The 18012-nt window shown below is 41.3% G+C and overlaps 1 protein-coding gene across 1 annotated transcript; it reads left to right on the top strand.

The window, feature by feature from the left end:
- Positions 1-1688: 1688 nt before the first annotated feature.
- On the top strand, positions 1689-11469 carry marchf4b (membrane associated ring-CH-type finger 4b). Its single transcript, XM_053440388.1, has 4 exons — positions 1689-2120; positions 8337-8492; positions 9153-9345; positions 11048-11469. The coding sequence occupies exons 1-4, from the start codon at positions 1689-1691 to the stop codon at positions 11467-11469; spliced, it is 1203 nt and encodes a 400-aa protein (XP_053296363.1).
- The last annotated feature ends 6543 nt before the right edge of the window (positions 11470-18012 follow it).

The following is an 18012-nucleotide window of genomic DNA, read 5'->3' as shown; positions in this document are numbered from 1 at the left end:
ATTTAATCCTTAGTTGTGTTTTATAAAAAACTACAAGAAACTCTCTGCATCTCAAGTGAGACTATTTGCTGGCTTTCATGGTCTTTCCTTTTGGTGAACTGAGCTTCAAAACAAACAATTTGAATAAGCCTACCTGGGTTTTGGGAAGTTGTAAAAGCCAGGCTCTGGAATTTATAGACAAAATCCATCACACTGGAAACTGATAACAGATTAATCAAAAGTGGAAGTAAAACTGTTTCTAGAAGCCCTGCTATACGTTTGCTGCAGACAAAGAGGCCTGTACTTATTCCATCACTGGGTTTGAACACTGTTTATATTTCCTTTTTACACTGACAAAGATGTGGTGCTTTTAGCGAGTGTGTGGAATTTTTTAGGTTTCAGCCACTTTCAAGCTGTAAGTGATGTTTGGCCAATTAATGGCACAATTTGACTGAGCTGTTATGAATAATTTATGTTATCTTGAGTTCCCTGATAATTTAATTGTTTAAGTATTAATAATTGATGGCAACTGCTTAGTTAATCTGCAGCCTGCATGATGGAAAATAGCAAACATCTCCTTTGGATTAAAAAAAAAAACATGAATTCTTTAACACAACTATAATCAACTTACAACAAGTAATTAAACCCCGTGCGCGTGTGTTTGTGTCAGTGCACAGTTTTAGTAATGAGCTGGCTGCTTGCATCACCGTGCGCTGGTGACGTATGGCGTCTGGGAGCTGTCCCAGGAATCATGGTGCTGAAGATGCAGCAGCGAGCCAGCAGCCAATGATCGCAGGAGGATGCGGGGCTACGGAGGCTTTCACCCGGAGCAGGACAGTCCGACAATCGCGTTGGGGGATTTTAACCGAGAGATATAAAAAAAAACATCGGCTTGTCCCTGGCACATGGGCGATTCCACAATTGAGGGGATGTAAGCTTCACACAGACTTGCCAGCGACCTGCAGTCTGGCTGGATACCCGTGAATAGAAAAGGAGGGGGAGAAAACAGTGAGTCGTGTAGAAAACGGTGGAGCTCGCCAGGTAAGACAGATCTCGCCTCCTAACATGGCCATTGATTGATTTGATTTACTGTAAAATCCTCACAAGACGCCGAATGTAATCGGAGCTCTGTTGATTTTTGAAAATGCGCTGTTGTTGGATTTGAATTTTAGGAGCGGTTCGCTGACATTTTGTTTTGTATTCTATTTGAAATCGACTGTACCGCTCTCGGCAAATGTGATTCTTGGTTGTCTGAGTGAATGTGGAGGGAGCAGCTTGTCTGGATAGTTTATGTTGCACAGAGCAGCCTCCCCATCAAGGCCATGACATGTCAGTGGACACTGAGTGGACGGGCCGTAGCCTTATTACTTGAATGCATATTCCTATCAATCTAACATTTCCACTTTCCTTTTGTAGCGTCTATTCAACTTAATGGCTTCAGACACTTGTTTGCATCCATGGGATTTATTTGCCCTTTGGATTTGCATCCTCGTGGGAAGACAATAAAAGTCAGAAGATAAGAAAACTTACAAGGGTGATTATTTAAAACCCCAACTGACGCTGGAAAAGACTTCCCCTCCTGCCCCCACCATCCCATCTCACAACATATGAAGAAGTGTTTGCTCATGACGGGGACACATACGGTGCTCGGTGTTGTCTTCCAGCACCTTTGCACGGTGCCGTGAGATTGTTTCCAGGGAGCCAGCCTGATGCTGCGCAGCCAGGGCATGCTGAAGAGCCGCTGCTGCGTCCTGCTCGGGGACCTGAGGGTGCTCCTGCTCGGGCCACCGGCGCCGCCGACACCGCTCCCTCCCCTGACCCCGATGAGCGGCCAAACCGCGGAAAGCCACGAGACAGGCGTCGCCGTCCCCGACAACAACAACACGCTTACAGGGAGCCACCAGCAAGCAGGGGACCGGACTGATTTGCCAAGTGCTGAGCCGGGGGCCGCGGGGCCACCGGGCGGGGATCGAGCTGGCTGGGTGGATGCCGCGGAGCTGTCGGCGGCTCTGCGCGGCTGCAGCAGCTCTTCCGACGACTGCTCGAAAGGCAAGCTGGAGGAGAGGTTCTCCCTCACCAGCTACACGGAGAGTGGCTTCAGGACGCCTTTGTGCAGGATCTGCTTCCAGGGACCAGAGCAAGTAAGTCAAAGAAAAATGTTCCTTCTATCAAAAAAAACCTGTTTTCATGTTTTTATCGATCGTCCTCCTATGGAGTTCCTCTTAAAGTAAACAAATATTGATATAGCCTTATCTAAATATACTAATACAACTATTTGCAACGACAAACTCATAGGTTATAAGACCCAGGTGAAGGAAATGTTGCGCATTGAGATCAAGAATCATCCTTCCTGTGAGGATTCTTAGTTAAATTGGTCATGAGTTGCACAAGGCTCAGCAGGCAACTGGACTTTCCAGTATTCCAGAACAGAAGAAGCCGTTTGGATGAGAGGTGAAACGGGTTCCAGAAACACAAGTCTACTGAAGATCCTTCCTGGTTTAGCATCTGTTCTTTGCAGACTTCCTGTTATGAGGATTTACCTCGTTTCCGGTGAGAGCATCCACTCCCTGTGTCTTGTTAATGCAGCCACACAGCTGGAGAACCCTCCTAGCAGGGATCCCTCTGCATCCTGCTCTCCTCCCCCTTCATGCCATGAACAGACAGCCATAGCTATAGTGGTAGGAGGATCATGGATTACCTCGTCTCCATGTGACAAGTGGATACACAGCGAAGAAGTAACAACTCATTATAGCCAAACACTGGGAATCCTTATGAATCATTGCAAGCAAAAAAAAACAATGTTTCACGTTGCCGCTCACATTCACCACCTGGAAACAGCTAAAAAGAAATGATGTGCACGGAACAGAAGGGAAGAGCCATGTAGTTAATCTCCCTGTGTACCTTCACCCTTTGGGCCGTATTGATGATAATGTCACACTGCATCAATCAGCCGAGGGAAACTGTGAGAGAAGATGACACAATAAGTAATATTAAATTATAACAGAGAAGCAGGCGCTTAACAATTTGCTGACATTAGTTCCACTGCTTGACAGAGCCTTTGAGACCACATTGACAAATATGTCACACCTCACCAAATGTAATGGAGGACGGGAGGTTATTAAAGAATGTGAAGCAAGTTAACTGAGGTGTAGAACAGGACTTTGTATCCAGCAGTCTGTTCTCACTCTGGACTTTCTTTTACCTGAGCAGCAGGTTTAGTGTATGATTTCATGGTCATTGCATTAATCTCCCTGTGTTTCATCAACTAATTACTCCAACAGTGATTCTGTGCATCATCCACCTCTGAGCTCTGTCTTTGTAATTATTTCTGACATGGGTCTACCCATGAGATTAGAAGACAAGGCCTCATCCTTGCTTTTCTTTTCTTTTATTGAAAAACTCAACAGATAGTCAGCACATTCAGCAGTGCATACAAAACTACTGATTTTAGATTTGTTACGTATTTCCCATGGTCTCCTCCAGCTCATGTTGTCAATGCTTGCTCAAGACACTGCAGCCGGTCAATAACCTTTTTATTTTATGCCATCCTATCATTATGCGACTTCTTATCTATCACCGGGCCTTCCTTTTTCCCAGTCGCCTCTTCTGTTGGTTTGGGCGAAGTCCAAATATGGATCTGCATTTGAAAAGAGGAATGAGTGGACTGTCGGTGTGTCACAGTGTGATACAGGCAGTGGGTGACATTAGCTGTCCTCTATTCCCCTGTAGCCGTTAGGATGTCACATGGACTAAGGTAGCCAATATCTGATCTGACAATCCACCTTCAAAACACTTCCAGCCTCAAGGCTCAGATACTCGAGTCGAGAGACAGCTTTTCTTTAAGTATGTCACAAAAAAAACGGGCCTGACAGAGTCAACAATTGGAAAAATGGATTTTACTGTGATTTAGTATGACATGGTTCTTTTTCAAGTTCTCATTTTTATCTATCCTCGATAAGATATTTTTTATCTTTAAATGTATATCTAATGACTTATTGGTCTCTATATCTCTTTCTATTCCATTCCTCTTCTCATTATTTGACATGAAGTCATCCCCTTCATCCACCTGTAAATCAAATCAACTGGATACCTTCTAAAGTAACAGTCTTTTTGAGGGAACATTTTATTATCCTTTCTTCGCAATTCCATAATTAGATGGTAATTTTGAATAAAACTTTTGATTGCACAAATCAAGAGCTGATTCTTCTCTCAATCTCTTACAGTAGAATCACGAATGGAAAGAATAAGAATTAAGTAAGTCTCTCAATATACAGTATGAAAATGTTCTATTCTATTCTATTCAATTGAAATAGATGGATAGAGAAATTGCCTTTACCAACCCTTACATCCAGACCACTTCCCCAGACATATATACATAAGGTGAAGTAAAAAGAAAAAAATGAGCTGCTGAGCCAATATCAGACAAAAGATCATAAATGTATGTCTGTAACATAAATACCGTTTTTATTTTCTGAATTTACAGCTATATTGAAACATGTTTCGATTGAATTCTCAGTTCAGTTTAGCTAAAGGTCAGCGACAGGCTTTGCAGAGGACTGTGGCTCGCTCGCTGGGACCATTGGCTTTATTTGAGCCTGTGCTTTCAGACCAATCTCGACCTTGGTACCTGATGAATAAGCATCTTCTCTGCATTGTTGTATTTACATATTATAGAAATTTTTCAAAAAATAGTCACGTTGTGCACAGACGTATAAAAGAGACATTTAAAAAGAATTATATGAAGAAAAATGTTTGAATAGGTCTGCGTGTGAGGGATCTCTCTCTGAAGTGTCATGCGCTATTACATTGAAGTGGCCTTTGGGGCTAATGCTGCAACTGCACTGTCTTCACTTCAGCTGCATGACGAGAATATGGGAGTCCCTGCTACTGTGAAAATAAAGTCAGCTTCCCATTCTACATCATAACACGTATAATGCACTGGCACAGCTTGTTTGTCTGCAGCACAATGAGAAGCCTCCAGGGGTCAAGCTAGCATGTTTTTTTTTTCTATATGTCCCCACTGTGGCGAGGCACTATGCATCATATGTAGGATGGCTCCTCTGCCATTTGTTAGGAATGAGATATAAACAGACAAAATTGTTTTGGTTATGCTGAAGTCTATAGACAGGAGCTTCGGGTTCCCTGAATTCAAATTAGAAGACCTGGTTTATTCAGTTTCTTTATAAGGTCCATTAACTGTCGCTGTTTCCCTAATGGCTCCCGTAAAATAAGCAATAAGGAAGGTGCCCCAGCATATGTTTTATGTGCAGTCATTATAGGTAAACACATTTGAAATTATATGACCCTCAGTTTCATTTCCCAGTGATGAGACTTCTTTCCCTCTAACTTGTTGAATATAGTTAAAATGCACACGTGAAGCTGTTTCTCAGATGGCTGCAGTGTTGCAGCGTCTTATTAAAGAAACGCTCGTGGCCTGAATGTCATTGGCTGTCATTAAAATCGCTTTCATTCAGTTTCTGTGGGAGCGAGATTATTATAACACGATTTCCCTTCGCCTGGAGTTAATGGAGTTCACTTGCATCGATTCCAGACCCGTAAGAATTGTGAATGTCCATTTCTAATTTAGCCTCGTGTCATTATATGCATTGAAAGTGGATCCGATTTTACACGGAGAAAATTGGGTGCACTGGGGTGTTTTTAGGATAATTGCACAACCAAAGCGATCAGATTTGTCTTCTTTTCAATACATGTGTTTTTGTTTTCCAATAATCATAACTGATGGATCAACAAAAAGGACATTTGTTTGCCACTTGCTGCAATGCCACGTTTGTAATCGGCTTTTCTTGCTCCCTCTCCAGTCTCAGTTGTACTGGAGTGATCTGGGTGTCAGCTCTTGGCTGTGAACGGGCCGGTCACAGTGAGCAGTCTGAGTCCCACTGGACACGGCAGAAGTGTTCTGGTGCTCCTGCCAATACACTCCCACCCCGGCCATCTGTAGAGGGGCCTTTTCTCCTCCCTCTATCTCCCCTCGTTTCCCTCCCTTCTCCTCGGCCCGGGTACTGCTCCGTCTGTCGGCACAATGATGCCACGTAAAAAAATAATTTGGAATCTCACGGAATGTTTTTCCCACAATCTCTGTGCCATGTTCTTGGTATCGAGCAATAGCGAATGCTGAATACTAAATTAACAATACTCTGGGTTGAACGCCACAGCTTGAGGCGGCGGGATTTCTTGCAGCAGATGGCTAATTTATTTTTCCATTCACAACATGTTTTTTGTTCAGGCCCATTAAGATTAAACCATCTGAACAAGTTTTGTCCTGTTTTGAATTTGATATTTTATTGATCCAAGGTTCTTAAACTGAAGGTCAGGACCTAAATATGGTGGCAACTAAGCCTGTATATTATGAGCCATTTTTTATATTCATTATGACAAAACCACTGATGTATTTTAATAAGCTTGGAGTCCATGGTGAGAGATTATAGTCCCCCCATGGGCTCCTCAGACTAAATGCAGCTTGACAATAATGATGGGTAAAGAATATGCCTGAATACAAATTGATCTTATGATGAGTCATTTTCTGAATTTCAGGTTGTCTCTGTAGCTGATGTGTTTTTTCTTTGGACCTCTGTTAGTTTCAGATCAACACAGTTGTCATCTTCTGGTCCAGCGCCCATGTCGTGTAAACTGGTGTCCATTTTAGCGGTTTTGCTTAAAATGCAGTGTGATCAGGCATAGTTCTATCTCAAGGGAAAGTGATATTTCTTTTGACCAATAAGTACCTGGTCTGAAGTCAGTGCTGCAGAATTCCACTGTTATTTTTAAGGCAGCATTATGGGCAGGTGCCGACAGCTGCTGGTTACACACACAGATGGTTTGGTTGTGGGTGAAGTGAAAGCGCTCCCTCTGCAGAGAAGCGTTCTCTCACTACCTGGCACATCGGCCCTTCTAACAGCAATCTGCCCAAGGCAAGTGCACGGGACTTTTAAAGGGAATGGGAGATTGGCAGTGTTGTGCAAGTTCACACCTCTCATGAACTAGTTCAAAGTTCAGTTCATACAAGTAAACATGAATAGTTCACGTTCATAGTTCACCATTTAAATTCTGAACTAGTTCATAGTTCAGTTCATTTTATAGTTTTAAGGTCGAAAGTGAGAATGAAAGACTTAACTTGTTAAAGAAAACCTTATCCATCACTACCCCTTGCCTTTACTGTCGGAATCTTTATCAGACAGTGTGTAAAAATCCCTCTCTGCTTTCTCTTGCCATCTGTATATGAGACCTCATTGAGTTGCGTTCAGTTCATCGTTCTCATAAAAGTAAACGTGTTCAATGAGCGCGTTAATTTGCGTTCGTTCATGCACAACACTGGAGATTGGTTTATTGCATGTTACACCCAGTACACAACCATGCTTATAAAGGAACTGTAAGTACAATCCTTTTAAATAATTTAACTGTAGCAAACTTTTTTTCTGCAGTTAAACTGACAAAGGTGGATTTGGCCCCTAAATGCACTTTACACCATGCACTTAGATCCTTAAAATGGAGGCCCAGAATCCTTTAGGCTGTAAGTATAAGTATACGGCCGCTACACCTCAGCACTGTTACCTGACAGCATTGCTAAATATAAAAATGATAAATATTCACATGAGTTCACAAGTCTAACACTGTTGCTGACCTATCAGAATCCATTCAACAGCAAGTTGATGATATTGCTTTGCTCAAATTCTTTTCAAAAACCGACCTTTACTCTAACAGCTTTGAGGTGTGGAGGTGAAGGTTTTGTTTTTCTGTGAAATCAAGCATTCCCAGCTTTTCAGCAGTGAGGACAGAGGGCACTTGAAATGCTCTCAGTCATCCTAACACCACGACTCACTGACAGTTAGCAGCATTATAAAATAAACAGACGAGAAATATAGGACATCTAGGCAGAGGCAGAGTTTTATATTTTCTCTTTAGAGCAGGGGGAGACGGAGAGGAAAGGAAAGACAGGGAGAAAAGCTTAATCCAGCACAAACAACTGCAAGAACTGCAATGTGTATAGAGTAACCTGCAGTATTGCACATATTTTTGTGGGTTAATGAAATCAGAAAACTAATGATTATCAGTCTGAGATATTTCTTCCTGCTCTTATAGGCTCCAGGGTTATGACGTTGATCGATACAGCATTTTCTCTCTGTCTCTTTCATTTAAATATCTGTACTGCTGCTTAAAATGTAACCCAGGCTGAATTTTTCTTTACATCACAGCTCAGCTTGTTAGGTACATTCCTGATTCACCACCGGCAGCACAGATTGTTGTTCAAGATATGTCCTGACAGTGAAAAAAAATTAAATGGTTTTATAACGCTTCTCTAGGACTCACTAGGACTCACTGGCTCTTGGTCTCTCCTGCAGGGGGAGCTCCTGAGCCCATGTCGGTGCTGTGGGTCAGTACGCTGCACCCACCAGCCCTGCCTCATCAAGTGGATCAGTGAGAGAGGGTCCTGGGCCTGTGAGCTCTGCTACTACAAATATCAGGTCATCGCCATCAGCACCAAGAATCCACTGCAGGTGAGACAATGGAAAAGAGTGAAATTAAAAACGTTCAAGGTTGCATCACAGTGTGTGAAAATATTTACAAGTTGAATTATAACTGAAATCATAGACTGTAAATAATGATGGGTTACAGGTCAGCTCCCAAAAAAGGAGCCAAAGCCTCTTGAACGCCACCTGCTGGCAGACTGCAGTATAGATTAAAAAAGACCTCCTCCATGTAAGTTGATGGAACATGGACCAAACAAGTCAAGTCAAATTTTCTTATGTAGTTCTTATCACACTGATGTGTGTTAAAATGCTCATGAAACGTCATGATTGACAGTTGAGACTAACTTTGGATTGGACAATTGAAACTTGCTACTGCTGCACCATCACCCAAACTCTGGCTCCACAAGATGGTTGCGTTCGTATTCAAGATATGTTGGCTTCATTTCTGCATAGTGGGAGGAAGTGGAGACACATCATCCATGTTTACAGTCTGTGCTTGAAACCAGAAGACTGAGGCCTGAGGAATTCAAATATTGTTTTTACCTCCGATCTCTAATACAGAATTATAATTTCTTAATTGTTTTGGCACGCATCTCTATCTTCATGCATCTTTCCAACAATGATTTCCCAAGTTAAAAGTGATATAAGAGTCAGCTAAGCATCACTGTGGTCTTTGTCTTGTTGCAGTGGCAGGCCATCTCCCTGACGGTGATTGAGAAAGTGCAGATAGCAGCAGCCATCTTGGGCTCCCTGTTCCTGATGGCCAGTATCTCCTGGCTGGTGTGGTCGTCTTTCAGCCCGTCCGCCCGCTGGCAGCGACAGGACCTGCTCTTTCAGATCTGCTACGGCATGTACGGCTTCATGGATGTCGTGTGCATCGGTGAGGTGCTGCATTCAACACTGGTTTACTACAGGAATGTTAAGTGTGTCCAGTTCGCTCACATTATTCAAGCGATTTCAAAAAGCAAACCTAAGTAGAGTCAATAATTCAACCCGCCGGCTGTGCACAAATTACTGAGGACGCCATGAACCGTTTTCGCTCTATTGGCATTTAATAATTCATCTATAACACATAGCCAACAACCTAAAATCAATATTGAGCGTTTTCGTTTATTATTAATATTGCCTGGATGATTGTTTGATTAGTCTTAATATTATTACAAAACAGTTACTATATTCAAGTTAATGAAGAAAGTTTCTTGTATAATTAAACTAATTAAAAAGTGTTTGTTACTGTCCGCGTTAAAATACATTTCACTTTATAATAAAAGTTATTTGTGTCAAACTCTGATGCAAACACTGACGACCAACGTGTCCAAAAATAATAAAAGATGCATTTAAACATTTTCAATTATCCTCTGAATTTGCTTGTGTATCCAAATTGAAACTTGTAGAATCCACTCATCGTCCTCTGGAGCCCGAGGGCCTCCTCGTGATTTGGACGACTGTGTGTGATGCATGTCGCATCAAAACGTTTAACTGCCTCTGCAGCAGAGAGCGGGATGAGAGGAAGAGGAGATTGATCCTCTCCGGTTTGATGACGAAGGGTTGACTGTGGAGACATTGACTCTGCACTGTACAGAGATTAACTTGTCACCGGGCAGATTTTAAGCCCTGACGTTCACTTATCCACAAAGTTGAGAGTGGAAGAAAAACGGAGGAGAAGAAGTGGGATTTTATCAATAAACTCTGCAGGATATGATGTAATCCATGTCCATATGTGGCAGACTGATGTCACTGTAGTTGTTGCAATATGTAAACTCTTATGTCAGGGGAGAAATTAAGCTATAACTCAAATTAAGTACATTATTATTTATCATTTGTTGGCTGTAAAATGAATACTACCTCTTTACACAGTGGGACAAATATATTGAAACCACTCCTAGTTTTTGGAATTTTACATTATATTTATTTATGTAAACATATAATAAATTAATTATAAAGTAGATGTAAGCAGATAAAATAAACATTTGTCCATGTACAGTGATTTTAAAAAGCATAACTTCTCTTATGCAGATATTATTTATATAATTTTAACTATATTATTAAGAATTTGACAGATACATTGTTAAATGTTTATATGCTTAAGAATGTGAAATAACTGAATATATATTAAAAAATACAAACTCTAAATTCTGTATTTCCCTCTACATAACTGTAACATGAAAAAAAGCAGTGACATCGCCGGTTCCAAGCATTTACTGTTACAGATTGATTTCAATTTTCCATATGCTCAGTTCAATGAACAAATCAATAAGCAATTTTGAACCGTGATAAGATGTTATCGAACAGCCCCCAGAGAACAGATGCATCACTCTTGCTAACCTAAATCCAGAAGTGGAGAGTATCAGTGTCATAATTTGTGCCGTGTCTACAGGTTTTGTAAGAAGTGAAGATCTTATCTCGGGGTTATCGTGCAACCCTTTCAAAGCTGAGTTGTTTTGTTCTGCCTCTACCTCGGCTAATACTTTCTGCAGGCTTTAGTGCAGTGAATCTTCCAGGCGCAGGTATAGTTTGCTTTGTGGTGTCATTAAGACGGCTGCCAGACAGTGACATTGTCCATTTGATGCTCTGCTCCACAGCACTAATAGTCCACGAGGGACCCTCTGTGTTTCGTATCTTCCACCGCTGGCAGGCTGTGAACCAGCAGTGGAAAGTCCTGAACTACGATAAGTCTATGGACTGCGGTGACCTGAAGGACACGACCCTAAACAGGACTGTGTCCCAGCCCAGTCAGGGCTTTCAGACTGGGCTCGGGGCGTCCACCTCCAACTCCTCGCTCATGGTGGTCGCCTCCACGGCCGCCGGGTCCACCTCTTCAACCGTGGTGACGGCGGCGGGAGGATTGGGAGCACACATGGACCCCACCAGTGGCAGCACTGTGCCAGACCAACACTGTCCCTACAACATCCTCCACCTCCTCAGCCACCTGAGGCAGCCGGAGGCCCGCGGCGAACCCATCAATAGCACACGAGAGCTGGTCATGCGAGTCACCACTGTCTGAGGAGTAAGTTCAGGCCTTATCTCACGTGGAGGAGAAAGATTTATGAACCAGCTGACAGTTGAAAGAACACAAACATCTAATCTTAACTGCACTGGAATAATACCATGTTCTTGTTTGTTTCCAAATGCATCTCTGATGTCCGTACGTGGATTGAATAAAAGTCAAAGTTGTTTGATTTTCAGGATTGGTTGGAAAATGGTTATTTTAAGTCCAATTTCTATGACATGTGTATGAATATGATACCAATAGACTGATCTTGATCTTTCTAAACGACCTGGTGAACAGATTATACATTGAAAGGCCTATTTTCTGATGATCAAAACCTTCTAATTGCATCATTACCTCTGCCAAAAGAACTTATGTTTTCACCCCAATCCATTTTTGGGATTGGTTTGGACTTTACCAAAAACGTTGGTTGAAGGATTCTCTTTATTCTTCTTCATAAAAAAAGTTTTTAAAGTTTTACATGGACATCCTTCTGTCAAGAAAAAAAACGAAACATACCGAACTGACACAATCCTCCAACTTTTATTTCACAAGATACATTTTTTCAAGAGTTTTAAAACAGCAAATACAGCGATGAAGGGATCAACACCTAAAATCCATTCACCTTGATGTATATTTTAACGACTTTCTGGGTCCTTGAACTGCTCGTTCTCCAATTCTCCAAGAATTCACTGTTAACTAATCAAGAGAAAAACGTTTCTGTGTGAAAATGTAGAAATGCGCAAAGCTTTTAACCATATCATCGGCTTAATGTTGCATGTAAAGGGACACACCAGGGATAGTGGTGGTCTGAGGTTCCACTCGCCGATCAGCTGTTTAGTTGAAGCTCTAATCCCAGGCAAGAAATACGATTTTAACGGGATTAGTGCGAGTTTGTTTTTCTGTGTCTTTAATGAGCAGCTTTTCCGAAGCCGTTATATGATTATGTTGCTTCTATTTGGAGTTTTGACCAATTAATTGAGCACATTTGGTCTTTTCCGAACAACTCGTCTCCACATGACGCCTCCGCCAGTATTTCTGCATCTGAACAACGGAGAAATGATAACAAGGGAACTAATCAGCCACTTTGCTTTAATTGCTTCTGCCCCTGTCACTCGCGGGTCCATTATGTTCATATTCATGTTCACTTTTTGGCTCACACAAAGCCGGCGGTTTTTCACATCTCCATGGCTTTCACATTCAGATATGCTCTTTGATATTTTCTCTCCCATGTCCATGAAAGATCAGTTCTTCATCCCAGGGGGAACCAGATCTCCAAAGCATGTTGTGGGAGGGAAGAAAGTCTGGTTAAAACCATGCTCATAGCTCGGTGGAGACGGGGAGGAGGGGTGATGGTGGTTTTGATGTTAAGGGAACGTGTTACAGTTTCTCATCTGGATGCGGTCTGCTAAAGAACAGCGTTTGATGCTCAACGTTATCTTACGATCATCTGACTGAGAACGAGCCAAAGCTGATAATGGAGGGAAACACATTTCAGACGCTCTGCCTCCTCTGAGCCTTTTCTAATATGCAACACATTAAAACCCGACATTATCATAAATATACACTAGATAGGAATCATATGTATCGATACAAGTGATGCTGCTGGGTAATTTGCTTTTAGATTTACAGCTTCTCTTTTCAATACAGCCCCGACAAAGTGCTTCAATGAAGTAATAAATAAAGGCAATAAAGGTTTACACAAGTAGCAGTTCAGCTGCCAAAAAGCATCACGAGAGTTTGTTTATCCTTTATTATTAATCACCGCAGTAAATGTTGGATGTGCTGCTTTGCAACCCCCGCTGGTCCTCATCATTATCATCAAATGCCAGTGTACAGTAGGGTATCCTCAGAGATACAGGTAGCAGCGTGAGTTTTTACTGATGAATTATTTAAAGAAAGAAGTGCTGATATCAATGGGTGGGAGCTGCCGTACAGAAGCGGCTTGCAAAGAGCTGGGAGGTTGCAGAGAGTTCACCGTGAATCTGCCTGCCTCAGTTCTCTTCACACATTCGTCTCTTTGAGTGTGAAAGCACGTACACGTATCTCTGATCCAACTTAACTGTAAACGAAAAAAACAAGCAAACAGGAGTTTATCGCCTATTTTAGGATTTGTATGGGTCACGTGTCTGCAGCAGTTTAAATATTGAGCCGTTTCAAGCTACAGAAACTGTATGCCTGTTGTTAACAATCCAAAGCAGCAACCGATCTGTCAGATTTCGGCTTGAGGGAATCATGTCACAACTAAACCTTTAATTCAGCAATTTGTTGTCTGGTTTCAAACCTTTTGATTATGCAAATTGTTAAGCCAAAGCTAATAATTATGGCTCTTTGCAAAGCATGAATGAGTGAAATTCATACCAACCGTTGATTTCAGAGGAGTTGTCTTTTGTCCTCGGTGGTGCTCACTGTCATAAAAACCATTGTGCACGTTGCTTTCATCTGCAGAAAACTGACCCATAAAAGCATTTTGTGCAGACAGCAGAGAATGCTGAACCTCTGAAACCGAGTGACTAGCGCACAGTTTAATATGCTTTTCAAGCAGGGTCATGTGACGTCGTAGAACACGAAGCATTCACTCCCTGCAACCTCTGCTAAACCCCTGAAAATGAAAAGGAGTTTTTTTTCAAAGGAATTATTTTGTGCTGAGGGAAGATGAAATTAAATGACAGGTAGGATAAAACGGGGCTAGACGCATTGATAGTGGATGACAATGGTTGGAGGAGCGGAAGGAGATGGCAGCCTTAATGCTCACTATCAGATTCTGCTTCTTGGAGAATGAAGAGACATTCATCCATCAGGGTCAGAGGCGGCTGCTGCAGCCCGATGCTGCAATCATCGGGCAAATCAACACAGAGAGACAGACGTATACAGAATGAGCAATTTCGAGGTTCCAGCAACAGGACATCTAGAAATGAGGTCTGTGCTGTGAGATGACAGGGCAAAAACACCGAGCTGCCATCATGCATGTATTTCAGCTTAGAAAATCAAAGAACGTCTCATCAGGACCAGAGAACAGATATTAAACAGTTTGATTTCTTTTCCAGTAATCTTTCCAAAGGTTTCCTACACAAGTGGTTAATTGTTCTAAATGATTTAAATGGCTTAAAGACAAGTGAAAGCAAGAATAAAAAAAGAATAGATAAAGAAATAAAAAACATCAACAACTTAACAAATATCAGTAATTTACTCAAGTAATACATCTGATGCACAGTCAACATTAACGTTCACATGCTGCAGCAAACATAGGAAGAGGCTGAGTGCAGGCCCCGGATCCAGGCTTCTAATTGGTTGAGAAGCCAGGTCCCGCCTCCCTGGTACTGCAGGGCAGGAAGTGAAGTTTTCAACACTCTGCTCAGATCATTTATTTATCTGGGATCTTTTATTACGCTTTAATAGACTTTAGCATGAGTGGAACCAATTGAAAAGCTGAAAGGCATTATGAATCTCACTGGAATGTTTTTGCAGCTTGTGCTCTCCCCCTGGTGGCTGACTCGCGCACTGCTCTTGAAGACAGTGGCAAATCTAGTTTGAAAGTGTGAAACCAGGCGACTCTGCACGTCCAACAGTTACTTTAATGAAGTTACAGCTACAAGCAGCTGTTTTCATTTCTTCCTTTAGATTATTCCCACGTGTCGTGCTGTATGACAGCTGCAAGGATGAAGTCTTTCACCGGCAGGCAGCACCATGATTGAGTCTCCGTCCAGTTAAGATGACGGCCAGCTGTAATAGCTATTTCCTGTCTGTGTGAAACCATCTAACACAATTTGTTGTTCCACTTCCACCAGCGATATAATATTATATAACACAGCATTATGGCTCTGCGTATTATCTGGAAACTTCTGTCCATCTTGTGCTAATATGTTTTTCTACTTGGAGCCACTATTCTCTATGAATATCAAATTATCAACTGAGACTAATTCAATCTGAATCAATTGAAAAAGAAAACTATACACTATAAATGCAGTATTGCGGTATGTTTACATTTATTGACATTAGTAATTTATTATATAAATAATGAGGACCGGGCAATAAACATATAGCAGAAATGTTTACAATATAATTTTCATGAATATCAATGTGACAAAAGTGCATTAAACTGTATATAAATATAGTGAGGAAATATGACACATTGTTGACCTACATCAGAATTGTGAAACATTTTTTGGTTGTTCATTCTCTGCTGAGGAGCAAAGATCAGTCTTTTAACTTAAAATAATTAATAATGTACATATACACCGGGGTGAGTATTGATATAGACTGATATGATTCTTCTTGAAGTTATTTTTGGCCATGTTTCCCAGCCCTTTAAAAACAAATGCAGAGGCCTTTTCAAGCGGGAACAATTAAATCCTGGGTCTATTTATATTGTTGTCTGTTGCTGGTTTTCATTGGACTTTTACCCAATTAAAAAATTTGTCAAATACTTTCATCCGCATACTCAAACAAGTTTGAGAGCATATTGGTGATAATATCTGTTATCAGCATGAATCTCACAACACTTCAGTTTCTTAGAAGTATTCATCTTCATTGTAACCCTGTGAGTTTGTTCCCCACCAGCATGATGCAGCTTCTCCACCTGTGAATGTTTATCTGGATGGAGCAAACATAAAAAAAAGAAAAAGAGTGTTGCTCAGGAAAAACACTCCCAGATTGCCTGCTTCGCTCTTAATCGCCCACTTGCCCACTCAGCATCTCTTCAGGAATGCACCCCCACCCCTCACACACGCAGACACACACACACACTGTGTGTTCTATAAATAGCAGTGCCCTTTGAGGAAGTCAATACATGTAAGGCTGCATTTCTTTAATTGAGCCCCTATTGAGCAGCTTGCACTAATGCATTACTGCTGATAGTTACACAGTGTCATGCAACTCTGTGTGTGTGGGTGTGTTTGTGCATGTGGCCTGATTTAAACATACCTGTAAAGATCCAGTCCCTAAAGACTCCCACACTTACCCCCTGCTGAACTTGTTTTGTTCGCAGAGTTAAAGCCTGGGACCATGTCCAAAACAACAGCTTTATTGGCCTTTTTAATTGGCTCGGTGTAAACCATTATATCATATCCAGATTGAAGGCTTATAGGCAGTAATCCTGTCTCTTTTCCCAGCCTTTAATGCACTTGAGGACGGAAGGATTAGATTTTTGTGGAGTTCAGGTATTTTGAAGTGTGAACAGCTGCAGCGCCAAATGAATTTGCAGGATAGAAGAACTAGATAAAGAACAAATGGTTTATGTGAGGTCAGGTCTCCTCATATCCTCTAACATCCTTGTATTGAAGATTGCAGCTTCCTCTCTCCTGGTCTCCACTGAACACATCTCCAGTTTTAGCCTTAATGCTGCAAATTGATGAGCATAAATATGTATTTTTCCTTACCAGCATTGACAACATGAACATACACCAGTAGGTGCTGGTTACACAAAAAGGAATGGATAATTGCGGTTTAAAAAAGCTGCACTAGAGCACTAATTGCATCCCAGTGTGAAACATTACAGATTTATTGTAATGGAGGGAGTCCTTGAAGGAAAGATTACATTACAGTGCAGTTACACACTTCAGAGTTTGTAAGTGCCTCTCACCATGTTTTCATCAAATCATGTTTGTATATACATGCTTTATAAATGCTAAAGTGAAATGAAGCATAGAGTTGTAGTCAGAATGACGACCTCGCCGCAGCCTCTGCAGAGAGGTGTCTCTGCCCTTGACTCATTAAAAAATGAATAAAATCACAGAGGCATGAAAAGACAGACAGGTCATCTGTAATAATCTACAGTGTCTGAAAGGACAAACGTCCTTCATTGGACAATGAAAAAGTGATTGGCTGCGGGAACTAAGCTTGTGCTGCAGCATCAATATTACGCCTTCAAAAGCAGTGGGCCTATATAAATACATACACTATCAAATCTTTGTAATATTCAGTTATTGAAAAAGAACAAAAATTTATAAATTGAATCTGGGTTATGAACTCATTGATATAAATCAGGTATTGAGTGATTCCTTCTCTTACCTAGCCTACCTTAATCCTTAACTTAATCCTTACCTTAACCTTAACCTAATCTTAAAGGTTCAGTGCGTAGAATTTGGTGACATCTAGTGGTGAAGTGTCATGTTGCAGCTCAGTACCCCTCTGTGTGTTAGCCTTCAGTTGGCATAAAATCTCAACGTTTGGACGACTGTAAAAAACATGGCAGCCTCCGTACAGAGGAGCCGCTCCTGATGTAAATAAAGTATTTCAATATAAAGAGCCCATTCTCTGGTAAAGAAAACAAAATTTTTGCAATTTAGATGATTAAACACTAGTGAGAGCATCACTACGATTATTTTATATTCACTTTCTGCCAATAGATTCCTTTCATCCCTAAATCTTACAGACTGGATCTTATCAAGTAAACAGATCATAATGCAGGTAAATGGCCCCATGTGTGTTTCATCATCTTAATTTTATAATGCAAAAAATCATTTGATCTTGGATTCAAGGTCAAGTCTTTTGGTTCATACAAATTAATAAAATTATAACAATTAAAACAGATAAATAATATTTTCCTGCACAGATTAT

Source organism: Pleuronectes platessa, chromosome 14 (assembly GCF_947347685.1).
Source record: "Pleuronectes platessa chromosome 14, fPlePla1.1, whole genome shotgun sequence".
Taxonomy (NCBI): domain Eukaryota; kingdom Metazoa; phylum Chordata; class Actinopteri; order Pleuronectiformes; family Pleuronectidae; genus Pleuronectes; species Pleuronectes platessa.
Note: the sequence above shows the minus strand (reverse complement) of the source record. Positions and strands in the feature narration are given on the sequence as shown.

Coding starts and splice junctions, on each gene's coding strand:
- marchf4b (XM_053440388.1), top strand. CDS start 1,689: ATGCTGCGCAGCCAGGGCATGCTGAAGAGCCGCTGCTGCGTCCTGCTC. Junction 2,121..8,336: donor GCTTCCAGGGACCAGAGCAA/GTAAGTCAAAGA, acceptor TCTCTCCTGCAG/GGGGAGCTCCTGAGCCCATG. Junction 8,493..9,152: donor GCACCAAGAATCCACTGCAG/GTGAGACAATGG, acceptor GTCTTGTTGCAG/TGGCAGGCCATCTCCCTGAC.